Here is a 20766-nt window from a genome sequence, read left to right as displayed (position 1 = left end):
GGTTCAGTTCATTTTTCTTTGGTGTTCTGAGGCAGAAGGGGAAGTAGTGAACACTTAAGGGACCATGCGTAGTTGCAAAAGGGAAAGACATTATGTCCATTTCCAGGGACCTTTAATAATAATCTATGGTGCAGCTGCATGCTTATAGAAAGGGCATATATATGACTGTGGGAATCCCTAACAAAAACCCAAGTTACAGCAACTTGAAACAGAAAAGGATGTGCGCCCGACCCTAAGGTCCAAAAACACATTTAAATCGCTTGTAAATGAACTGTACAAACATTTCAAAAACACACCAGCAGTTAGGAAAGCACATTTGTTTGTAATTCTGAAGTGCGATGGAAAAACAATGTTAATAGGATCAAAACAAATCGGAACGCTTAGCTTAAGGATGTACAAATAATAAATATTTGCTGAAACATGATTTCTACACATTATCTTTGTACACTGTAAACTGCAAGTCAATGAGAAATGTTATGGCCAATTCAATGGAAATTGTGTATTCTGTAGTTGGCAGTGTGCTACTACATCATGCTTTAGTAATATATTTATTACAAGTGAGACACATTCCAGCCCCTCCCTGATGACAATGCTATTAGTAAATGAAGAGGCAAGTTAAGGGTCAGGTGTGGGCTAGATTATTTTTATACATTGACCAAACGTTTAGTCTAAGAAATCAAACAACAGAGTTGTTTGTACAGCATATATGCTGCACTCAGATATTTGAAGGTGCTCTCATTTGTGACAATGAAAAAAAGCCAGCTCAATGAAATTAAATATTTGCTGATTCTCTCACAATTTGAGACCAGTTTATGGTTCAAGAGCATTACTGTTTGGTTTGAGTAACTCATTGAAGTCACTAGACCTGCAGGCCTGGTAAATTTTTTAATAATCTTTCGAAACCTGTTTAGTGATTCTAAAATGTTTAACTATAATACATGATTTCTCAACAGGCGATTGTTTAAACGTGAACTATTTACGTGCACCAAACTGCCTATGATTATTTATTATCAAAGTTCCTGTCCTACTTTTCAAATATTTAATGGTATTCTAGTTTCTTCCCCCCAGTAATTAGTGTCACTCCATTGCAAATCATTTAAGAACGCAGTGGCCCAAATATGGCTACAATCTCAAGGAAGCAATAAACTTTATACGTGATCTTAGTCCTATATTGAAGTGAACAAAGCTATAGATCTAAATGACTAACTTCCTTGTATATGGTACGCACTAGCCCTAGAGTATGGCATCACGCTTACACCTTGAATTTCTTAAAAGCACAGACCCCCTCTGTGGCCAAACCTGGTAGGCATACAAACAAGCATTTACAATGCAATGGTCTCGGCATTGGTAAAGTTAGAGCTATTGGCATTGCTCATGACATTATTTTTGTTTTTAAAACATTTAAAGAAACGGCATTGTCATGAGCAATGCCAATAGCTCTAACCTTAACAATGCCGAGACCGTTGCTGGATTGGGGACTCTGTCCATTTTCACATTTCTTTTTATTATCATCTCTTATGGTAAGTGTTTCTAAACTGCGTTTGGGAGGACACTTTCTGTGCTACCGCTCCTCCTCCTTCAAGTACCCATCTCTATACAAATGCTGACACGTCACAGTCCCCCTGGACAGTGTATGTTCAGTTTTTAAGGTGGCTCACTCGGCATCCAGCCCGGAAAGCTTGAGGGATGGCCACCTTGGCCTTCACAAGGCTTCTCAATCTACTTCTCAATTAAAGGCGGGGGAACTGCTTATGTTGTTGACAGAATGAGTGAAGACGGCAGACTTCCCTGCATGCTGAGATGGTGGCTTCTTGCATCTGATGTCCGGTTTAACGCGCTGCGCCTGGCAGTCTTGTTTTAGCTGTGTTTGCGGCGTTATTTTTACTTTCTGTTTATCAAATGCTGCTGCTGATTTGTTGTGTTTCTTGAAGCTTGGAGTTATGTCCGCCATCATCAGGTCTGTTTTTCTCTCCATGAATGCATGGAGCGCGCGAGCTGAAGCTGGGTCAGTCGAATTCCGAAGCCATTGTCCCTGGTGTGAAACACGTACACCCGTAGTGCCCTGATCGACCTTGTCAGCGCTGAGCCCCAGGGCCTGTGTTGGCGCTGGCAGTGGCAGAGTCCAGATGGCATCGTTGCCACCCCGGAGGAAAGCGGGAGGACGCAGAGCTAGAAGGAGTTACTGCACATTTAGCATATATAGTTGATTGGCAGTTTTATACAGCGCCAACTCAGCCCAAGGATATTGAAGCGCTTTACATGAATGCTAAATTACATTACGCAAGGTCGGGTTATTTTAATTTAGTTTGATCTAAACCACGCGCTGGGAAGTATTGTACTGTAATGTCCTTTGTGCCCCACGCAAACACTGACTGATTTTGAAGGGAGTTTCCGTACTCCCTACCCACTACCCTCACCGGTCTCATGGGCCTTCCTCAGCAGCCACGCATCAGCCTTGTCCAGCTCGGATACAGGTGGCGCACCACCGCCTCCAGCTCCCCGAGGACCCGCCGAAGAGCTGTGCAGCTTCCCCCTGCCGCTCTGTTTAATACCCAGCCGCAGTAAATTCCCGGCCCGCAGTAAAGCCGGTCTCCACCAGCCAGAGCCCGCCATCTTTGTGCGGAAGCGGAAAGCTGCACTGCGAGCACCATAGCAACACACCTCTGAACCGGAGCACACAGAGGGCAATGCGACTGCCAGTCACTATGTACCATGTGATCACCAGGGCTCCAGTTGTCATGAAAAGAGAAGAAAGATAACAAACCTATGAATACAGTAATGCTTGCCATATGTGCAAGCGGTGAGAAAGCCTGGTTCACGATATTTCTCTTATCGTTATGGAAAGTGCCCCGGTAGCTTCTTGTGTATTTTAGAGGCTATATAAGCTGAATTAACCGCAGCGCCGGGTAGAATGTCAGCCTCTGGCACAGCACTGGGACAGGCTTATTTCTCGTGATGGAGGCTGCAGTCATACAGTTTTAGCGGCCGGCTCTCGCGGTAGTTCTGTGTGCATTCTGCGTCGGGGTTGCGTAACTTTTTTGACACGGACTCGACAAAAAATTCATTTTGGCAATTAAAAAGCTACGGAAATGTTACAACAAAAACAAGCACACCACTGCCTTTCTCCGAGGCGAAGCAGAAATGCCTCGGAGAAACGCAGCGGCGGTTTCGGATTCGGGGGAGTGTTCTCCTCTTGCCATTGGCTGGAGGAGATAATTAGAAAAGTTGGAAAAAACACGCCCCCGAATCCGAAAAGGACGGGGCCTGTTCGGAATGACTGACCTCTTCTCCAATGGCTGGCCAGCATTCAAGAGGCCAGCCAATGGAGAACAGGGGAGAAGAGGGGCGGGTTCAAGCCCCTCTTCTCCAAGTCATTATGTCTCGAGAGCGAGACTGCGCAAGCGCAGCCTTCGCTAGCCGAGACCTAAAAACTAGCACAATGGACCACAGTATTGATTAATAATCTGTAGTAGGCCCGTCATGGCTCCTTCTGCTCTAATAAGTACCTGCTTAAGATGTTCAACAAAGCTCAATTTAGTATTATAAACAATACCCAGGTATTTATAACTACTACGTCCTTAGTATCGTATTTTTATGAGCCAACTAAATTAAGGCTTTTTACCAATTCACTTACGTCACACGAGCCTTCTTTATATTGATGACTTCGGTACTGCAGCCTGCTACAGAAAAGCCCTATTTCTGACTATCAGGATTTCTAGTAACACGCATTAGCAAAGCTGATCGATCTGGCTTGCATTTTCAGTTATAGCCAGAAATAGTGGCTATGCCAGTCCTTGGTTAAAAAAACAAAAACAAAATAAGAGACTTTTTGGCTTCACAAAGGCTTGTGTTCAGTAATGCTAAGCAGTTGTCAACTTCAGTCCAAGAGTTAGTCTGTTCCAGGTCTATATTATTCATGTTACAGCACCCAGCCATGTCTAATGGCTCAGTAACTTCAGCTGCATTTACATTTTTCCATTTTCTGAAAATGGGAGCTTTAGTATAAACATGTTATATTTTTAATGTGCCTGCAACATATATTGAAAGAAAACGGTCCTGTGGGTCAAGATTCTGCATTTACCTTCATGCTTCTGAAACTCCTCTTCTGTTAGGTTGACATCCTTCACAGTAAGGTTTGTCATCAGTTGCTGGTTTTCTTGCTGGAGTTGAGAAATTTGGGTGAGAAGGTCCTGTGCCTCCCCTCGCCATACATCTTCTATAAGCTCCAGCTCCTGGAATCAATGAAAAGAGCAAAGTTCTATTAGTACATAATGGTTTACTTTATTCTATGGAGTCACAGTCTGAAACATTCAGGGCAGGCCACACCACAGGATGGAAAAAAAGCACTTTTAAGAGCCGTGCGCCTAATTCTCACCATTCCCCTATTCCGATGCACCTCTTTGAACCCTGCCTCCAAATTCTTTTATTTCATCATAGCATAACCCATATGCCTGGGATAACCTTAGTTCTAACGCAAAACTAGGCCTCTAAAGGTAGGTAGTGGGAGGGATGGAGAAATGGAACAGAGGATCAGGTCGTAAAAGAGGAAAACATGTTGTTGGTTGGAGAGGCTACCCATGTCTGATCTCTCACAGTACAGCAGTTGATACAAATATATTTAACATTCAACAACATTTATTTATTTCAGAGAGGTTGCCAAACAAAAAAGTTGCCACTTAGAAAAATAACCAATACAGCATATGCACAAAAATACAATGTTGTACCAGCACAGTCTAAATGCACAAAAATACAATATTGTACCAGCACAGTCTAAATGCATACGATACATGTCTGTAGCATAGGTCTGAACATGTTCCACTGCTTTCTGATTCAAGTGGTAAGATTACAAGTTCCTGCACGTCTTTTTCCAAGCTTCTGGATCAACTGAAACTCATCCAGCTTTGCGGCTTGGGATAATTTTTAAGGGAGAATAATTATATGTTAAACATGCCACGTATTTGGCGTTTGAAACAGTTTCCCAGCAACAGTAGTTTTACAAAACAGAAGAGGCTGGCAGCCATGAGACACTGGTGAAATTAAGTTAACTGGCATCTCCGCATGCAGTCATCAGATGAGAATACCAGTCGAAAAGCAATGCGGTGAAGCCCCAGCATGGAAGAAGGGTGTGGTGGGTAAAGTGATCATTCAACAACAAGGAGTTACAAATCTTATTTAGAAAGTGACTTTGGTGTGACGTAACAAGCATCAGGGTTGAGGTTTGCACTGCAATGTTATCCTGATCCACCTAGTATAACACTGCTAGGCCTCAGGCACGTCAAGAGGCTTACCTTTGCCGAATATCCTTTCTGAACCAAAAATTTAACTAAAATTGTTTTGAAACGGGTAGAGTCGAGCAGCCTTTAAGCTGGCATATTCTCTCTGAAGTTTCACTAAAGAACCAGGGTCTGGCCAACTAGCAGGATGCTCTGAAGGAATTTGTCTCCAGAATGTGCAAAACTGCAATAGTTTGTTCTTCAGTACCTAACAGCAGAATCTGTGCCCAGACCAGAATTCCTTAATAAAGGTGATCTTGCACCAAAGTCCTTAACCTGAGTTGGTGGACACTCCGGTGTAGGCATCTGGAAAAAACAGACAAAAGACCTACACAGAGGTATCCAGGCCCACAGAACAGGAGTGAGTGATATGCCTAAAGAAGAACACTGAATGTGTTCTTCCATCAGCATAAGTAAAATAGGAGGGTCAGATGCTGCTTAGAACAAAAGAGATGTTTAGGAACTGAAGGGTATTGAGGGCCAGACAGGACGTGATAAATTTTAGAAAAATGAGAGTCTGGCCACCTGGTTTTGTTTCCTGCTATTTATTTAGGCAGAAAGAGGACCACTAGGTTTCTATTTCGCTGGTGCTGGCTACTTTTCGCCAAATTCGCAACGTTCAACAACACTTATAAATCATAAATTGTCTGAAAGAACAATACACATAATGGTTCTCATTCAATAAGTTGAATTAGTATTAATTGATTTCTATTGTGAGTAGCCTCATGGGCATTGCTATTTCAGACAATTTATGATTTATAACAAGTGTTGTTGAACATTAATAATTTGGCGAAAAATAGCCAGGACCAGCGAAATAGAAACATAGCGGTCCTTTTTCTGCCTAAATAAATAGACAAAACCAGGTGGCCAGACTCTCATTTTTCTAAAATAGAACAAAAGAGATGGCAGGAAAAAAAAAAAAACAGGTGGACCTGGCAAGAGGTACTAGCTTTACCATCATGCATAGCCCGAGACCTAAAGAGACATCGTCCGGCAACAGAGGCAGGACAAATTGACTGAATTCCAAATTGGTGCAACTGTGTCTAAGGTTCAATGCAAACAGAGGACAGGTTGTAGAAATCAGAAAACTCCAGACCGCAGCAAATCCCAATCCCTCCATCGCATAAGGGAGACCCCCTGAAGATTCCCAACTGTCCCATTCACTTTAACGAACCAGGAATAACTACAAAAGGAAAGGACCTTGTGACTCTAGTAGAAAACTGTCAGATTGACACAAAAGAATCATGGTCACAAAAAGCAATGGCAGCAAATGCTGATGTTAGCCCCTTCAGATGAAAAGACTGAAGTCCTGGTTACAAAAGGAGATCTAGCCCTGAATGCCAACCTTTCTTCTTATAAGTCCACACTCTCTGAAAAGATAAAGGCTTCCGATAAATATTTCTCCAAGTGGAATGAACTGACAAGTTCAAAACCACAACGTCTTATAATGCAATGAAGGTACAGAAATTTAGATTTGTGTCCAAGCCCTAGAAGATAAAACACATCCAAGCAGTGAAATAGGACAATGCTGAAAATCAATTTTGAAGTACTAATACTAGGATCAGAGAAATTCTGACTGCAGTTAAAGACATGGTCATCTCATCCTATGGTCCCAATCTTTTCACCTAGATTATGGAAGATACTGATGGGTTAGAACATTTATTTGACTGTAGCTCATTTTTGGTCTCTGCTGAAACGGAGAGTATACTTTATCATTGCATATCATCACCAAGGTGCATTATTTTGTGGTCAAAGAGCATTACATGCTGAGGCTCAGTACTGCTTAGCAAACCATCTTCAAGTATTCAAAGGTCTAGCGGCCAGAGAAGCAGGCTTCTGGGTGGGTAGGGTAGCAACAAAGTAAGTAGGCTCCGGGGTGGGTGGCAGCCAGGGAAGCAGGATCCTGGGCAGGAGGCAGTCAGTACAGCAGACTTCCGGGCGGGAGACACCCAGGGAAGTAGGCACCTGGGCGGGAGGCACCCCAGGAAGCAGGCACCCGGGCGGGAAGCAGACAGGGCAGCAGGCTCCCTGGCAGCAGGCGGTCAGTGCAGCAGGCTTCGGGGCAGGAGGCAGGCAGAAAAGGCAGCTTCCCAGGCAACAAAGGAAGCCGGCTTAGGCAGGAGGCGGTCAGGAAGGCTGGGTGGGAGGTAGCAAACGAAGCGGACTTTGGGGAGATGTTACAAATGAATGTAGGTCAGTAGGGTGTCAAAAAGGAAGGGAAGGTGAGTGGCGACTGAACAGGCAGCTAAGGAAATAGTCTGGGGAGAGACCGATCCCAACCCAGGGCCTCAGGGTCATGCTGAAAGTCAACAATGTCTGGGGCCATGTGGCTCTCCCTCACGCTCCTGCATTAACTCGCAACTTCAGCCTTCCTTTTCCTCAATTCCAGACAAGGTGTATCAGGCAGTGTGGGGTCAAAATCTGTGCAAAACAGTCCCCTAAAAGGCCAGTTGCATCTTCACTGTGTGACAAACACTTTCAAGGATGAGTGGGCATAAGAATCAATGTTTCCTTCGGGTATTCTCTTCTGGGGGAGACCGTGTGGTTGATTAGCCTGCGGGAAACCCTCAACACACCCCAACCCACCCATCCACCTCAGATGTGAGCAACAAAACAGCAAGGCTCGCCTTATGCTATGACTTCAGCACACAGACAATATTGGTCATGCATGCTGCCTTGTCGCTGAAGTCCCTTGGTAAGTGGCTGAACTGATCAACATATCCTGGCTGTGACAGACAACCGTCATCTGGGGAAAGGGGGCCCATGAAGTCCATGGGGCCAGTGGGTGCTCTCCATAGGAGGGGGCAGCTGGGTCAGTGACTGCGGAAAAACTATCTTGGTGAGATGGCCCGACGCCTCTAGGTGGAGTTCAACATATAGCAGCCTAGCAACCACCTCGCGGCTTCGCCGGAAGAGGGAGGGGCCCTAGTGATGTCCTGCAAGGCCTCCTCCTCCTTCACATGGCCCTGAAAGACCCTCCCAATGAAGTTGCTCTGACTCAGTAGTTGCAGCAGTATCCCTGGTGAATCCAGACACATCAGAGCCCAAGGGTAATGCTTAGAGGTGGTCACTGTCTTGGGACTCACTGGACAGGTGGGCACCAGCTAGAGTATGCACCAATCAGAACATTGGTGAAGGGATTTTTTTCTTCTCTTCACTTTTCTTCCCTAACTGCATACAAATGCCAAAACTGGGCCCTTTTTTCCCCAGGCAATGCAGGTGTTTTTTTCCTTCTCCTGCATAGCAGGGAACTTCATTTACAAAGGCAATGTGCCTTTTAGTCATTGCAGTGCTGTTGAGTAGAGTGGTGCAGAGAGTAGAGTGGGGTGGTGTAGAGTGCAGAGTAGAGTAGCTTAGAGTGCAGTGGCATGGAGTGGTGCAGAACAGAATGCCGTGACGTGGAGTGCAGCGGCAGAGAGTAGAGTGGTGCAGAGTACAGTGCAGTGGCATAAAATCCAGGGTAGGGGGTGGGAGGGAAAACAAGCAAAATGGAAGGGTACAGGTGGGAGGGAATAGAAGCTACATGGACGGGATATGAGAGATGCACTGAAAAAACAATCACTCATATGACGTGCTTGAAAACAAAGAAAAAGTATCTGCAAAAACGGGAGCAGTGGATGGACACAAGTGCTTTGGTCCATGCTCCGGGGGAGGGCCAAACACAAGAAGAGGGCATGGCGCCCGCACGCCATGAGAAACGGGGATGAATGAAAAGAGAGCAAGGCTGAAGCCATGAAATGATAAGCTATGGGTGAGCTGTAATCCCACTGCATATAAACAAAAGTCTCACAGAGAAACTGCAAGTGCTGTTTAGGCGAAGCCTAAAAAGGGAGGCAGGAGTATAGTAGACAATCCTTGAGGTAACTTCAGATAGTCATAAGAAACTCTGCAAAAAGGTTGGTAAAAGGCATACAGGGGTAAAATTCAGGAAGAGGACTGCACGTTAATTTCCATTTATATTCCTAACAATGATTTTTAGGTCTCGCCTACGCAGCGCGCATGCGCTGCATAGGAGGACCTTTAGCCGTTGCTCTGTTCTTTTTGGAAGCACATACTTGTGCTTTGTGGCGGCATACACCTTGCGGGAGTGCGCAGCGGCACGCCACAAGCGCGAGTATGCGTTTCCAAAAAGAGCAGACTGCGTACACGCGTACGTACACACACACACACCTCCCTTCCTCCCTCCCTCCCTCCCGGGCCAGCAAACACATGATTGCAGTGCCAGCAGTGTGTCTCTCTCTCCCTCTCTCTCTCTCTCTCGCATAAATAAAATACTCTCTCTCTGGCATTATCAGTGCCACACGTCACTTTCGGTTGGGTTCTAATCATGCCGGTGGTTTCTTATTAACAACGGCACTGTAGCTTTTTTTGGGGACTAATATAAAAAATAAATTAAATTGGTGACCGCAGTCTCGCAAATTCTCAAGCGAGACTACGTCACTTGCAGACACTAATCTTCAGTTTACTTTCATTTTTACGTTACACGATGGGAGAAAGGCAGCCTAGACTCAGCTACTCTAAGTCACAGGAAAGGAGTTCGCATCCCGCAACTCATTTCACGTGGCAGTGCGAGGAGCAGGGAGGCTGCATTGTTTATTATGCTGACTGGCAGCCCCGCCATGGAGCTCTGTCTTCGCCCGATACCGGGTGATGCTTGGCTGCACATCGGTGGGAGAGCTGCCCTCGCCATGGTGCTCCACGGTGAGTGTCTGGGGCAGGGAGGCCGCACAGTTTATGCTGACATAAGGTAGACTTCACTTGGCAGCCGTCCATGGAGTTCTCTCTACACACGATACCCGGGGATACGCGGCCAGGGAGCGGGGAGAGCTGAGCTCGCCATGAAGCTCTGCAGGTTCCTGCTGCTGGGCTATTGTGGCTGCTGCCCCAGGTAAAAAAAAAAAATATTAAAAATAAAAAGAAATCGAGGCCCTTGCTATCCTCTTCCTTCTCTTCCGGTTAAAAAAAATCTTTATACTCTTTCCCACTTCCCCCTCGCCCCCCACCTGGGATTACGTACATTATTGGTTCCTGTTTTACGGCAATAGCCCTGTGCCCCTTTCTTCCAAATCGTTATCTCCACTCTTTCGCTTTTATATCTCCTCCTGCCCAAAGTCCCTTACTCCTTATTTTTCTTTGCTACAGTCCTCTCTACCCCTGCTTATAGCTCACGACCGCGCCCCCAGTATACCTTAGTACATCTACCTCAACTTCTTCCCTAGTACAACCACCGCACCCATTACCTTACTACCTCTCCTGCTGCTTAAACCCACCACCTCGAGATCTACTGTATCACTACTGTTCATGCCTGTACCCTAAAACCTTTAACCATGCCAGTACCCTGTGTCTCTGCTACAGCTTATAACCCACTGCCTCTACTCCTGCCTATACCCTTTTACCTGAAGTGCTGCTTTATACCATAGTACCTATACCCCTACTCTACTACCACTACCACTCAATACAGTACCACCTACCCCACTGCTTATATCCTAGTACCTCCGCCCCTATCTATCCACTAGTGAATATACCCTGCTCCTTTGCTGCTACCTCTGTGCTTTTGCCCTAGCGCCTCTGTCCCTACATTTAACCCTAGAACCTCTACTTGTACCCTCATACCTCTACTGTCTACTACGCCATCTATACCTATACCTCACCTTTACCAAGGTACATCTACCCACTCAAATTTCATGGTACCACTCCCCAAGTGTCCCTCTCTATTCCCAAACTCCTCTACAGCTGCTTGTTCAAAGGGCAGCAACTTTCAGATTTTAGCTGCTGGCAGAGAGCTGAAACCCTCAAGGCCTGGGTAATTGCTGAAACGCAAGGCCCAGTGAGCGAGGGCTGAGCACGCGAGAGAGAGGAGATACCAATCTGTTTTGACATCTAATAGCATTTAATATCAGTGTTTCTTGTAGCAGATTAGACCGCTCTAAAAGTACAGCATTACTAAGAAATGTATTTTTATCTATATTGGGCTTTTCCTAAAGTGGGTCACGCTGACAAGTGCTTCTGCATTTGCTCTGGCCCAATTTATCAAATGCTTAGCTACGGTAGACAAAACGTACTGTGAGTTTACAGTCCCGGAAACGCCTCCTTCCTTGCTTTAACGCACCATCAGATAAGGGTATAAGTGACCGCCACGATATGCTACATATGCGATTAAATAAATAACACAAGACTGACAAAAGGAACGTTATAAATTAACGTCAAGGTACAGGAAAAGGGAAATCCCGTATAAACATAAACCAAATCAAAGCTTGTGGAGATTGGTTAATTTCTTAATTTGTGCCACCGGCATCCCAGTGACTGAAGCAGAGCAATGAACCATCCAAAATGCCCTTCATTCTCCACTCCAGTTCTCTCTGTCAAGAGCCACGGACCTGCTTGCCCATACTATGCCCCAACTCACTTCACAGCACTACATATTCAACTGAACGTCTGCTCTCACCTACTGCTCATTTGCTGAAAGCGCTGCCCTACCCACCCCCTCTACAAGTTCTTATCTACAATCTGACCCACTCAGACTCACTCTTTAGCTTGCTCTGCCACTAGAATGCCCAGTCTGTTTACAATAAGCCAACCTTTTTCACCAATCACTTTGACTCCCCCTCAAAACTCAGTGGCCAAAACAATGCAGACACACCTATGGCTCTCTCTCCCTTAACCCCTCCAAAAATCACACCATTACTCAAACAAGCATTTGAAAAGAGAACAGCTCTGTAATGGCGGCCAGCCTTTTATCTTGGTCAGTGCTTGTTTTTTGCTTAATTTTTTCCATGTTTTCGCAAAACATTATTGCTGGGGAGTTACTGGTCCCTCACCATTATTTTTAAAAAGAAATTGCCAAAAGGTAAATAAACACGTTTTTGGACTCAAAAAGCATGCATTGTCATAGTAGTGCCAGGCACTGAAGAGAACCTCTTTGTGGGTGAATGTGCTTCTTGTGAAAGAGCAGTACGCCCCACTCACAGTGAATTTAATAATTGCTGAAGTGGACTGACCATCACCCTATGCTATCTGCTGTAGAGGGTGGAAGAAAAATGCAAATGACAACAGACCAATGGATGAAGAGGGCTGCATGAATGCGCTTGTAAAGAAGTATATATATAACAAGCATTGCCATAGCCAATAGGTCTCGCTTTTGGGACCTTGTAAGTATTTAGTTATGCAGCACAATATCCTTGGTGCAACAACATCAACTGTTGCATGGCTAAACACTTATAAGGTCCCAAAGGTTAGACCTATTGGCTATGCCAATGCTTGTTTGTTTTGTTTATCCCTTTCCAAGGATTACATCCTTCTTTGGGTGTAATCATTTGGGGCAAAGGAGGGCTGTAGTAGATCTCACTTAATAAATCAAATCCCAACCTAACTGGGCACCATAAAACTACTTCGAATGGCAATGTTAAAGACAAAGTGGTTCTTTATGATGTTAGGAGACTCTCCGCCCTGTCAAGAAAGACTTCACGCTCTATGCTCATGCAAGGAAAATTTACTCCAGACTTGGCATTTTCATGGTTTCATGGTAGCTGGCTGAAAATTCTATCTTGGCAGAAATAGGTATACAATCCTTTGCCTAACCACTCTCCAGTGATACTGCAGTATGCTGTACTGGTACTACTGTACTTATTTTTAATTAAAAATGAATTAATTGATACTGTAACAACCCCTTGTAAACCGGACAATAATTGGCCAATGCTTTCAATTAAATGTCATAGCTATGGTTAACTATGTGAGATGCTGTGAAAGCAGTAATTGGAGTGAAATTATGGCGAGGAAAAGAAACATCAAAGGATCACCCGAGACTAGATTTAGAGGCATGGATTACACCTCGGAAACTCCACCATAAGAGGTCAATGAGTGCTAGAATCGATCATTAGCTCCACACTTCGTCAGAACTTGATGTTTTGCTGGTTGAGGACACAAGGGGGCATTTGTTATATTCAAAACAATACTAACCGAGCCATTGTGATAAAGTCCGTATGTTGTTGAATGGCAAAAGGGAAAACCAAACAGAAACTACATTCAATGGCTCCAGAATTACAGAAGATCCTAGTGATTGCTAAATTGGGAAAGTTGTAAGATTTCACAAATGTATTTTCATAAGCAGAACTTCCTCTTAGACACTTTAACTCTGTTTTTCACCTCTTCAGACTCCAGACAGACGCTTGAGGCTAAAATTACTAAACGGGCAAGCTACCTTTATCTCCTCTCTTGCAATACTAAGGTTCCTGAACAGGATAAGTTTACATCCTTATTTATAACCCTTTTTCTACCTGCTCTAATATCCACACTTCATAATCAGTGTCTGGACATGAGGCTGATAGCCTTCCCAAGGCACAATTAAACTATTTCAACATTTGCCTTTCAACTATTTCAACATTTGCAAAAACAGGGAAAGACCGGTCATAATGCCCTTCTTATAGTCCTATAGCTCAGCTGCAATGTGACGCAAGAATGTACTTTTAGATTTTGGGCACTAGGCCAGAACAAGTTGTTTCACCCTTAACCGACCCCTTTCATTTAGTTTGTATTAACACCAGGCAGACTTCAGATAAAGTTAGATTAGTAAAATATATATATTTAAAGGTTACACGTACTAGATTATTGTGAAAGTCATGGTTCATTCATTGCACTTCTTTACTTGGACACAAAGAAAGCATTTGACAAACTTGACTTGGGTTACATTAAAATGATGCTGCAAAAAAAAAAAAAATCATGCTTAAAATGAACACTAAGCGTTTGAAGAAAGTAACATTACACAAGACACAGGTTACACAAGAGTGAGTGCCTGATTTGGATTGCAACAATGACATCTATCCAGTCCGACGAAATATAAATCCAATGGGACATAATGGGATTTATATTTTCATATTTAAGCAGGCCCATAATCTCCTTTGATTATATGTATAACTTTTTTTAATTCGTTTTGCAAATTAAAAAATATGATACACAGCATCAAATTGAACACCCCATTCTTTGCAGATGCCGCCATTGCTGTTGATAAGTTGTGTATTTTTGCACCAGTGCACCAGGGCTCCCATCAGTTGGATCCTAGTGAGATAATCCCCAGTTTCCTGTGATTTTTGCTCTCTTGGTCAAACAATTGGCACCAGGTCTAAGAAAAGGTTTGTCTTGACAAGGACCCCAGCATGATCGTTTGCTTGCCCTTAACAAGCATTGCCTGCCACCACAAATGACCAGCCACAGTTTTATTGGGCATCCACCAACCAAATCCATCCTATAGGAAAAAATATGCATCTTTTAAAATCAAATATATTCGATTATATATTCTGTGCTCTTTCTGCACTTTAGATTGGCTTAATATTTCAGTATTTTTTTTCCAATATACTTTTAATACACTTACAAACTAGAAAATAAACTTTATCAAGTGTAAGTACAGTGGAACGTTTTTAGAAGTGTCTAACCACTGCGTAGACTAGTGGTTTTCAGTTAAACATGCACAAACTGTTTTTTTCTTTAAATGATGTGCTCTCTTTCTGTTTGTAAGGCTCTGCCCAAAGAAATCTTACTTTATTTTACACTTGTACATTTTTGATATTCTAAAAAGTGGCTGTGTAGATTTTTTTTTTTACCAAATAATACCAGTTTCCCAGTTTTAAACACAAGTAACAATGCAATATGAAGAAATCCCCATGTTATACACAATAACTGGTTAACACAAAACCAAACGTATTGCTACCTTATCCCGCCCCCTTTGATTTTTCACCTTTATTTCAATGTCACCCATAGGTCGCCCATGATAAACCTCCTTATGGGAGATCTCCTTCCGCGGGGTATCTATGGTATGTTCTTTGATATAGCACTGAGATCAGGCAAAGAATGAATAACAAGCTGCATTAAGCTAGCTGTTAGGACATTCAAATGTCCCACGTTTTTGTCTCAATTCAAGTACATAGCACCATCCTAATGCACCGCAGCCACAGTACACTGTTGGAAAGAAGGTGTTCAGTGCAGACATTAGATCTTCCGGGTCAGGGCTCTATTATTAAGCATGCCACACTTTCGTGTGAGTGAGAGTCTGTTAAAACAAAGGGATAATGGTACCAAAGTTGGAGATAGATGTGGGAACACAAGCGCTTTCTTCTGGCATAGCCTCACAAACAGATAGCACATCATAAAAAATACATAAATAAAAACAAGCATTAAAAATGCAATAGGTCTCGCCTTTTATTAAGTTAAAGCCATTTGCTTTCCCACACAATACCATTAGCAAAGCAAATGGCTTTAACTTAATCAAAGGCGAGACCTATTGCATTTTCAATGCTTGTTTTTCCAAGCATTGGTCGTGCGCGCACACAACTCCCGCCTTCTCATGGTAAGTATATACATAACACAATTAAGTTACCACATTGAAACATGGAAAAAAAACGCTGCACTATTTCGGACTAATACATTGAAGAAATAATTAAATTTCGTGAAAGATGACCCACACACAGGCCCATATAGAGAGTTAAGGCAGATGCACACTGACACACAGACACACACAATAACAGACAACTATAAAGGCCTCTTTCCGAAGAACCGGAACCAGTCCTCATAAAATACCACACCGCTTTGAACTGTTCCAAATATTTACACACTGCACGGGCACTTATGCAAAACAAACTCAGCATCCTTTTGCAAAACAACATTAAAAGTCTATATAAACCAGGATAACTTATTGAGTAGGAATTGTATATACGTAAGTATATATTTTCCTATTTATTGTCATATAATATGTGTAGGTTTGTGCATTTCTATAATTGAAAGCACACATAGATACATGTTTTCTCGGGTGTGTATATATTTCTGTACATATCTGTCTGCGTATTGTGTCGGAGCATATACATTTGAGTAACATACAAACTGTTTTTAATATATATATATATATATATATATATATATATATATATATATATATATATATATATATATATATATATATATATATATATATATAACCTACTGGCGGTCGCCAGTAGGTAGTTATAGTTAGGACCCTGTTTCCATAGGAAAACCGCAACATTCTATTTGGAATAACTTTGGCGCCGGTCGACGAATCCTCGCGAAATTTTCAAAACTAATGGGGCGCTACGCTCCGCTCCTACCCTGAAAGTCTCGGGGGGATTCGTCGAGCGGGGGCTGAGATAAAAGGGGGGTCCCAAAATGCGTTTTCCCCATGCATTTTTCCATAGGACCTTTAGTCCAAGCTAAAGCCCGAACGGCTGAACAGAATTACTTGAAATTTGGCAGAGAGGTAGTCCTCAGGTCAAGGAAGTGCCTTTTGTAGGTTTGGTGTAAATCTGTTCAGTAGATTCTGAGAAAATAGCCTTTAAATCAATATATATATATCTGAGCCAGCTTACGGTGCGCTTACGGTGCGCTTACCGTACGCGTACGGTGACGTGCGCGAGCGCGATTCTGATTGGCTGTTAGATCTTAGTAAACATTCGAATCGGTCGAAACCAGGAAGTAGCGGCCGCCATTTTCTCTCTCGCACTCAGAGAGGGGGTTAAAAAACAAAGGCCAAAAACATGTAAAGGGGCTGTTTCGACAGCTCCTAAGCACCTAGCCATGTTGAGGGAGTCCTCAAAGATCCCCCAAGGTCAAAAACGGAATTTTAAATTTTTCGATAATTTCGCCGATCACGCTTACCGTACGCGTACGGTAAAAATTAATAAAAAAAAAAACTCCATAATCTCCCCCCCATGTGCAAATGGTGCCCGAACGGCACCATTTGTGCATGGCATATCACAATTGTTAAAAAAATTAAATATTACCTTTCACAACGAAGCGCATCATATGTCCTCCATGTGCGCACGGTGCACGAAGCGCATTGTGCCTACATGGCCCATCTAGCGTAACGTGGGCACGTGGTGCGCGTAGCGCACCGCGTGCCCACCGTGCGTGCACGGCACTAACTGCGTAAAGTGGGCGCGCGGTGCGCGAAGCGCACCGCGTGCTCACTGTGCGCGCACGGTGCGCGAAGCGCACCGTGCGCGCACAGAACGAACTGCGTTAAGTGGGCGCGCACGCCACGAATGGCGTAAAGTAACTTAGCATTTAAAAAACCGTACAAATTCACTGAAAAAACCATAGGTTTCACACACGTTATAGTTAGGAATTAGCATTTAAAAAACCTTGCAAATTCAGTGAAAAAACCATAGGTTTCACACATGTTATAGTTAGCTGGACATTTCACTCGTAAAAAACCAATGAAATTCCCCCGTTATAGTTAGTGCAGGCAACTATAACTCACGTGACCGCAATCTTCTGCTGATGCTAATACTGTATTTAGACACTTATTTGCCCATGTCTTCTTCCATTAAATTTTAGCTATACATATATTACAAATATTTTTTTTTCATAAAGACACATATGTCATCAGCAGAGGATTGCGGTCACGTGAGTTATAGTTGCCTGCACTAACTATAACGGGGGAATTTCATTGGTTTTTTACGAGTGAAATGTCCAGCTAACTATAACATGTGTGAAACCTATGGTTTTTTCACTGAATATATATATATACATACATACACATATACACAATTTATATATATACATATTTTATACATGAGATATACATTATACAACGCGTGAATTTAATCTATATACAGAGAGGGGTGTGCGCGCGCGCACACAACACTGTGTTTGCTGCTCATGACGGTTCACAGGGTCACCCTTCAAGACCCCAGTTTCCGGGTGTGGTGGGTCAGACTTCAGAACTGGTTGGGTAAGTACGGACTGGTCAATGGGACATCAAAAAAAAAAATTACACCGGTAAACCGTTGCCGGTAAAGAGGGGTAAATGTCAGAGTATGCGCCCACAGGGGCCGTGGTGCAGCGGTGGTTGCCCGTCTCCTCGGAGACGGTGGGCAGCCCCAGCTATGCAGAGCCACCGGCTGCCCCGGGCCTGATGAATGGCCCCCAGTGGCCAACGCAGAGCCGCAGTTGTTCGCATTTGTTCCTTACTAGACTCCTGGCCGAGCCCCTTTGTGCCCCGCAGTTGAAGCGCCCACGTCCACGCCCCTCGGCGCACAAAAAGGGCACTAAATTGTAGTGACAGCCGTGAAGTGTGCATTCGGCAGGGACGACGCGGTGCCCACTAGCCTGGGTCACACGGGGCGGCAGATAGCAGAGTTAACCGACTCCACCCAAGAGAGAAACTGGTGCGGCCTGGTGCTCAGAATCCCCTTCTGAATGTCCCCCGACTCCCCAAAACAAAATCCTCCCCCAACTACACTCATAGGTCAAACGTGTACCCAAAGATTGAGCGCGCTTAAAGGATCCTTAATTTATTTTACAAAAAAGACCGAGCTCGCTTTTATACATCCTTAATTTATTTTACAAACAAGCGCTCGCCATGAGGTTTTTCGTTTGTACACTTTTCTCTTTTAGAACCGTCCCAGTTGGACTGGCTCGCCTGACTTCCTTTTGTGCTAAAAGGTTTCTTATCTTGATGGGTCCATGTGTTTGGCCCCATAAAGATAAAAGACCTTTTACGCCAGCAGTAAGTCGGGGCAGCCAGTCCAACTGGGACGGCTCTAAAAGAGAAAAGTGTACGTCACTGGAAGCTCTTTTCCAATGGCTGGCCACCGTTTAGCATAAACGGTGACGTCAGCAAATGGAAAAGAGGGGCGGGGCTTAAACCCCGCTAGTGAAAGCTACCCTAACTCATTAAATCTCGCCAGTGAGACTGCGCATGTCTGCGCAGCCTACGCCAGGCGAGACCTAAAAACGATTTCTGCATGTTTAAACTGAAAACCACCAGTTTTCATGGTGGTTAGAAACTTTTTGAAACGTTTCACTAAACATCAAAGTTTAATATTCTAGTTCTTAAATATATTTATTGGGAAACATGCATGAGGTTTTGTAGAATGCTGTTCTGTTCACTATTTTACGATCGCTCATTGCTTACAACCACTTTGGGCTGTATTCAGAACTAGTTGCAAGATATTAGTCACAGTTTACGACCACTGTTTTTGGGACCGGTCTGGTCCGGCCTACGTACTAACAGGTCACTTTGCAAACTACTGATTCCTAGTGGGATGCAATTCGTCCTCCTCCTAAATATTAATGCAGTAGGTCGTAAATTGTGCCCCGCTAGGAATCAAAGACATTACAGGGGTGAGGGCTGTTGAGGGCAGCAGACCAGCATGTCTGTGATTGCTTTCAAGTAAAGCATCTTTTTTTGTTTTAATGCATCCGGTTTTTCTTAAAGGAGAAAGAAATGAGTTAAAAAAGTGAGAAGTGTAAGTTTCATTGTTTAAGAATAGGCAGTGGCCCATGGGACCACAGCCTGCTCTTAAAAAAATGTTTTTGTCAAAATTCACAAAGGGGAAGGTGCCTCTTGGAGGTGGGTAAAATGTTCATGTTTTGCACCTGGTTTTCGGTCGCAAAACATTAATACATACCAATCCAATTCAGTATTTGGAAGGGATGCCCTAAACACGCCCCTTCCAAATGCTAAATCAGTATTTGGTGGCAAACCTGAATTGCGATGCGGTAACGTGTTACCGAATCAAAATTTAGTTTTGTATATAAGAAAAAGCTTTTCTGCGGTTGCAAACGGCAAGATTCTGTGAATTGGACCCTTTGTGGTCACAAAAAGGCCCTTAATCTTTCAGAAATGTATTACTGTCAATTAAGGTTCTCTATCACAGATCTCTATGGAAGCTAAAAATTTGATTGCTTACACTTCCATGAATTGGGAATTTAAGAGTCAGGAGATATGCCAACCCCGTACGAAGGACATATAAAATGTCATGTTTGAAAGGTATCCTATTTTATTATTAGAAAGCAGATTCTAGATAAAGAGCGCGGGAAGCAGTTATTCAAGTCAGATAAGTAACAGAAATAAATGAACTCCCTTCTCAAAAAGAAATGTAGGCTAAGTGCCAGCAAAAACCCTGGTTTTATGATCCTCAACACATCACATCTAAAATTAACTTTATTCATGAACACGTATTTTGGAAATCATGGCAGGAAGTAACTCTAGACTGGAAGCCAAGGTTTAGTGTTTTTCATTCGTCTTGTCTACATTGTCAGCAGTCACACGTGGCAAGGCATGTGTTATCCAAGTGTTGTTTCGTTGGCAGGCTGGAGTGGATACCCTTTCTAGTGTACTAAAACGTGCAGTATAAAAATAGTCCCCTTAACACAGTGAAATCACGAATTTATTTTTAACATGGAACAGCCTGCTAATGAAAACATTTTATGCAATTCAGTTCTAGGTGTATAAAAAATACGTGTGAAGGGAAAGCATTTAAAGAACACAACTTAGCTTTTATTGAGAACTGTCTGGATCTAATTTATCGTTGTTGTATGTGGCTTTCATATGGAAGCCATTATCATGAAGAACCAGATCGGAATCCGGTAATTCACTGCTGTGACGTCTCAACAGTGGTTACCTACTGGTATGACGTCACACGGAGAACCGCTTGCTTCCCATTTGTTCCGTTACCTCGTCCAGGTCTCGAGCGACCCAAGTGTG

General features: G+C 43.5%; 1 protein-coding gene across 2 annotated transcripts in view; it reads right to left on the bottom strand.

Moving 5' to 3' along the window:
* Nucleotides 1-20766, bottom strand: part of RILPL1 (Rab interacting lysosomal protein like 1) — an 83458-nt gene that overhangs the window by 44542 nt on the left and 18150 nt on the right. For both annotated transcript variants that reach the window (XM_085636188.1, XM_085636187.1), the window contains exon 2: nucleotides 4082-4232. In XM_085636188.1, the coding sequence (XP_085492314.1) occupies nucleotides 4082-4232 (151 nt within the window). The remainder of the gene's footprint in view (nucleotides 1-4081; nucleotides 4233-20766) is intronic.

Source organism: Triturus cristatus, chromosome 11 (assembly GCF_964204655.1).
Source record: "Triturus cristatus chromosome 11, aTriCri1.1, whole genome shotgun sequence".
Taxonomy (NCBI): domain Eukaryota; kingdom Metazoa; phylum Chordata; class Amphibia; order Caudata; family Salamandridae; genus Triturus; species Triturus cristatus.
The sequence above is the reverse complement of the archived record's forward strand: the minus strand, read 5'-3'. Positions and strand labels throughout refer to the sequence as shown.